The sequence below is a fragment of the Neopelma chrysocephalum genome, unplaced genomic scaffold (genome assembly GCF_003984885.1).
Source record: "Neopelma chrysocephalum unplaced genomic scaffold, ASM398488v2 Primary Assembly neopelma1_23, whole genome shotgun sequence".
NCBI classification, from domain to species: domain Eukaryota; kingdom Metazoa; phylum Chordata; class Aves; order Passeriformes; family Pipridae; genus Neopelma; species Neopelma chrysocephalum.
This window is the reverse complement of record NW_020897691.1, coordinates 36,746,463-36,751,067: the sequence shown is the minus strand read 5'-3', so window position 1 is coordinate 36,751,067 and position 4,605 is coordinate 36,746,463. Positions and strand designations below refer to the sequence as shown.

Genomic DNA, 4,605 nt, shown 5'->3' with positions numbered 1-4,605 from the left:
AACCAGCCCTGCCTGGCTAACCATTTGGTTAGGACTGAGGTTAAATAAGAGATTCTTACAAAAACTTGGTATTCTATTTCAGCCTTGTAAGAAATTTATAGAAATGAAATCTCAGGTAAACCCTTTCCACTGATATTGTTCCTTTTCATATATCATACTACCCATAAGTTATAACTGTGTAGGTTGTACAAGAAACAGAATCATTTGAGCTTTTCTGTGTTTTCTAGGGGTTCTATGAGCCTGTTGACTTTATTGAATTTAAATGAAAAATAAAAACACTTTGAGTCCTTATTCTAAATGGTAGATAAACTCTCTAGCCTTTTTTTCTGAGTGGAGTGTTATTATCCATCCTTATTATAAAATACTGCATTTCTTCTTAGCTTTAAATCAGGGGTTGTCAATACTGTCTCTTTTTGCTTCCATCTTGTTTTTCAGAATTCCAACTCATTTGGTGAAAGAGCTCATCATTTTACCTCCTTGTCAAAGCTGGTCTTTTCACATTGGTCAGCTTTGGAAAGTCAGAATACTGAGTGCTTCTCTAGGTCAGACTGGTACTAATTTGAGTATGGAGTGGAACCAAGCTGTTTTGATGTGGAGTTTGGACTGATTTATTCTCATGCTGGGTTGGAGATCTAGCCATCTCAGATGGTTCAGGAAACAGGGTGGGGAGTGGTAGCCATTTCCATGCCAGAGTCACTTAACAGCAAAAATACAGAAGAGAAACAGAGAGAATGAAAAAAAGACTTGTGGTTGAGTGAAGAGAATTTCCATGTCCGTGAGTGGTGGTATTGTTCACTGAATTTGTCACAGTTGACAGAGAAGTGGAACTTGCTGAAGAATAGTTTGAAGGTGATGGACTTGTTCCAGCAGGATCACAGTAGATCTAGAATGTGCAGGGGGGGAAACAAAAAGGTTTTTATTGCCTTTTTTTTTTCAAATCAAAAGACAAGTTACTAGTAATGAACAATGTATAGCAACACTCAGTCACAGTACTCAGATACAATACAAACAAATGCTCGTCTCTCTCACTGTGCAGTTAAGGACAAAGACATTTTGAATTGTACATGTGGGATTTGTTAAAGAAATAAATCTAATATTTTTCTGAATGTTTTTACACAACTATCACTTTATCAAAACCCTTTTCTAAAATAGAAGATAAGTAGGTTTTAGAAAACCTCACACAGACACAAACAAACAAACAAAGCAAAGGTAGAGCTATGCAGATATACAAAGACTAATCTTAGGATAAGAAAGACCTTCAACCAACTGCATGAATTGCAGTCTGCCTTTGCAGGCTAAGCCACAGAAATGAGCAAACAATGGTCAAGAGTCTACTGATACTGTTTCTGGGACTGGTTTGTGGATTCCTTTCAATGAAGGTGGGGCTTATGTGAGTGGATTTAATATTTCAGTCTCTCTTATATTGCTGTGGTAGACTGAACTGCTGAAGTTAGAACAATGAAACCATACTGATTAAATCAGAACCTATCAGCATGCTAGAACATAAAAAAAAAAAGTGCAGCAGAAAGACCACAGAATATTAGAAAATTTTAAAAAATGCTGACAGAAGGCAAAATTAAAAAAAAATACTGTTTTTCCCTCATAACTCTGCATGACAGGGACAGAATGAAAACCTACACTCTGTGTAACTTCAATATCAAGCTATTTCCTATACATGCACAAGAAAACTTTCAAAGATAAGCCTAAGTGTTCCTTTATTCCAGTGAAAAAAATCATGTGACATACAAGTTGAAAAACAAGAGCAGGAATCACATATCTGCTCCCCAAAAATGAGCACAGAAAGCTTGGCTTCAGTTCTGTGGCAGCAAACTTGTGTTATACCAGAGCATTCTGGTAAGCCCTTAAAGTTAATTAAAGTAAAAACAACTTTCCTTTTTTTTTTTTTTTTAAACAAGTTCACTTAATAAATAATATTCTCCATAAAGGAGTCCTAATTTTCAGGTATTTCTAGTGCTGCTGAGAAAATAGGTTTTCTTTAGCAGAAAAAAAAAATAAATTTGTCCCTCAATACTGAAGCCATGAAGTTAATGTTAAATTTATTAGAAAATTGCATAAGAATTTTCTTTCAGAACTTTCTACTAAAAAAGCATACCATAGACAATGTAAGGATGGTGTAAAGCTTCTGGTAGTTAGGGGTTTTGGCAACCGGCACCATGCTGGAAGCAATTTAGAACTGCAGGATAAAAATCGCTGTGTGGAAGTTTCTGTTGAAACCAGTCCGAAAGTGATCAATAGTGAACTGCAGACTTAATAATCTAAAAGGCAAGTCCCAGCCCACCCTGGAATTTTCCTACAAAGATTCCACAACCGTTCCACACTTGGTTATATATTTTTAAAGTTTTCTTAGTTTTAAACAGAAAACCTTTTTTCTGGATTTGTTTTTGTTTGCAGAAGAGAAAGGGCTTATAGCCAAGTTCCACAACATCATAGTAGATGGGACCCCGGAGATTTTCTTAACGTGAGTGTGATAAATATCAATAACCCAAGGGGTCTGATCCTCCTCTCACCACTGCCAAAGGTAAAACTCCACTGAGACAATGGAAAAAGGATAATGCCTTCCCTTGCAAACCAAGAGAGAGGGGGAGAGGGAATCAAAACACCTTCCGGCAATCCCTTTGCTGTTTATATTTCTGATACTGTGTTATTGACTTTTTTGAAGAGGTGGTCTCTAGAAACAACACACCGACCCGGAATCTGGGAGCCCCGCTCGGCTTGGTCGCTTACGGAGAAGCGGATAGCTTCTGCATCCATTACCTTTGCGCCAAGGGCAAGGTTCGGCCAGCGCACCAGCCAGATGCTGGTGACTTTGCATCGAACCTCCAAACCTCCCACTCCTGCCGTGAACCGAGCCCCAGGACCGGACCCAAAGCCCAACACGCTCCGTTGGGGGAGGTTCAGATCAGGGACCCGCTGCCCTCCAGCTGTAACGCTCGTGCCTTCCCGGAGCTCTCTCGGATTTGGAGAGATCGTTCTCCCTCTCATCAGCGGGGGAATGAACGCTCCGCCGCCGCGTACACCTCAGTGCCGCGGCTTTCCCTCGAGGATTCCATGGGAAAAAAAGGCGGCGAACTCCCACTTCATCTTTTTTAATTTGACCGGGCTAAGTCACGGCACCGGCACCGCCCCACCATCCCAGGGCGCCGAGCTCGCCCCCGCCGCCCGTCCGCGTCCATCCTGTCCCCGCCCCACCCCCCGCCGGGGCTGCCCAGGCTTGCTTCTCTCAGGCCGCCGCTGGCCCGAGGCGGAGGAGCCGCCCGCCACCCACGGCGGACTCCGGGATGGCGCACGCGGACGGGAGTTTCTCTCCAGAGAAACCCGGCCCTCCGCCTCTCCCGCGGCGGCTGCCGCGGCGGGGAAGCGGAGGGAGGGTCTCGGCGTGGCCGCTCTCCCGTGTTTCGCACGGGGGCCGGCGGAGGGGAAGCGTCGAGCCGCTCCGGGGCTCACCTGCGTGGGAAGGAGGAGGGCCAGGAGCAGGAGCCCCAGGCCGAGCCGCGCCGCCAGCGCCGTCCCCATGCCTGTCGGATGCTGTCCCGCCGCGATAGCGATGCTGCTGCTACTCCTCCTGCCGCTGTGGCTGCGAGCGCCAAGGATGCGCCGCTCCGCCGCGCCCGGCCCTTTTATAGCGGAGCGGGCTCCCGTGACGCCCCGCCACCGCCTTCCCCCGCCCCATACCTCTGCCCCCGCCCCATACCTCTGCCCCCGCCTTCCGTGTCCACCGCCCCGCTAGTCGCTGCCTCCCTGTCGGCCCTTGTCCTGATCCGCTGCGGGCTGCGCTCCTCCTCCCCGGGCTGTCTCCGGCAGACCCGGGAGCTCTGTCCCCCCGCCCCCCGTTTGGGTCTTACAGGCGGAGGTTCCTCTCTACTGACGGCGCCGTGTTCTGGTATGGAGGGACTGCCACAGGGCTGCGGAGGTTGAGCTGCAGTTACTGCCGAGAAAAGCTTATGTGTATTAAAAGCATCAGGCTTTTTCTATTAAAAAAAAAATATTCCAACCATGAGTGAGAGAAGGAAAGGTAAAAGAGGCTTAAGTATTTCCAATGACGGGAGCAGTGGGTGAAAGGTTGAAGACTTAAGATCCCATCTTGTTCAGAGCTGCCTCACCACTAGTTCTCAGATCACTGGTTGCAATTTCAAGCACTCTTTGGATCTGAATATGTTCCTACCATTATTCCTTAAAGAAACCTGTGTAACAAGTGGAACTGAAGGTTCTTCCAGCTGTAGCCTCAGCATAGGTGAGGTTCTAGCTTCTGGCACAGTAACTGCTATAGTTATATTGTATCTCCTCCCTTAACTGACTGAAGATATATTATGCCAATGCCTCACCAAATCCATCAAGTGCCACAGTGTACAGACAAATGAACAAAAACAATCTTGTCCACACTATAAACTACAAAAAAGAGACACCAATGTGCTGACTCTAATGTCACAAAGCAGTTATTTCTATTTAAAAGATGAGGAAGATGTCCTGTTGGCTCAGACTAATTAACTGATTTCAAAATTGGATAGGTTTTTATTTATCTCAGAACAAAGTGTGAGGGGATATCCAAGTGCAGCACTACATAACTCATTTGCCATCTTTAAGGGC

At 45.6% G+C, this 4,605-nt stretch overlaps 1 protein-coding gene across 1 annotated transcript; it reads right to left on the bottom strand.

Annotated features, from left to right (window-relative positions):
• Positions 1-417: 417 nt before the first annotated feature.
• Positions 418-3,634, bottom strand: CD24 (CD24 molecule). The gene is made up of 2 exons (XM_027693939.1): positions 3,466-3,634; positions 418-883 (listed from the first exon to the last, which is right to left on the bottom strand). The coding sequence occupies exons 1-2, from the start codon at positions 3,532-3,534 to the stop codon at positions 698-700; spliced, it is 255 nt and encodes an 84-aa protein (XP_027549740.1). The 5' UTR covers positions 3,535-3,634; the 3' UTR covers positions 418-697.
• Positions 3,635-4,605: the final 971 nt, after the last annotated feature.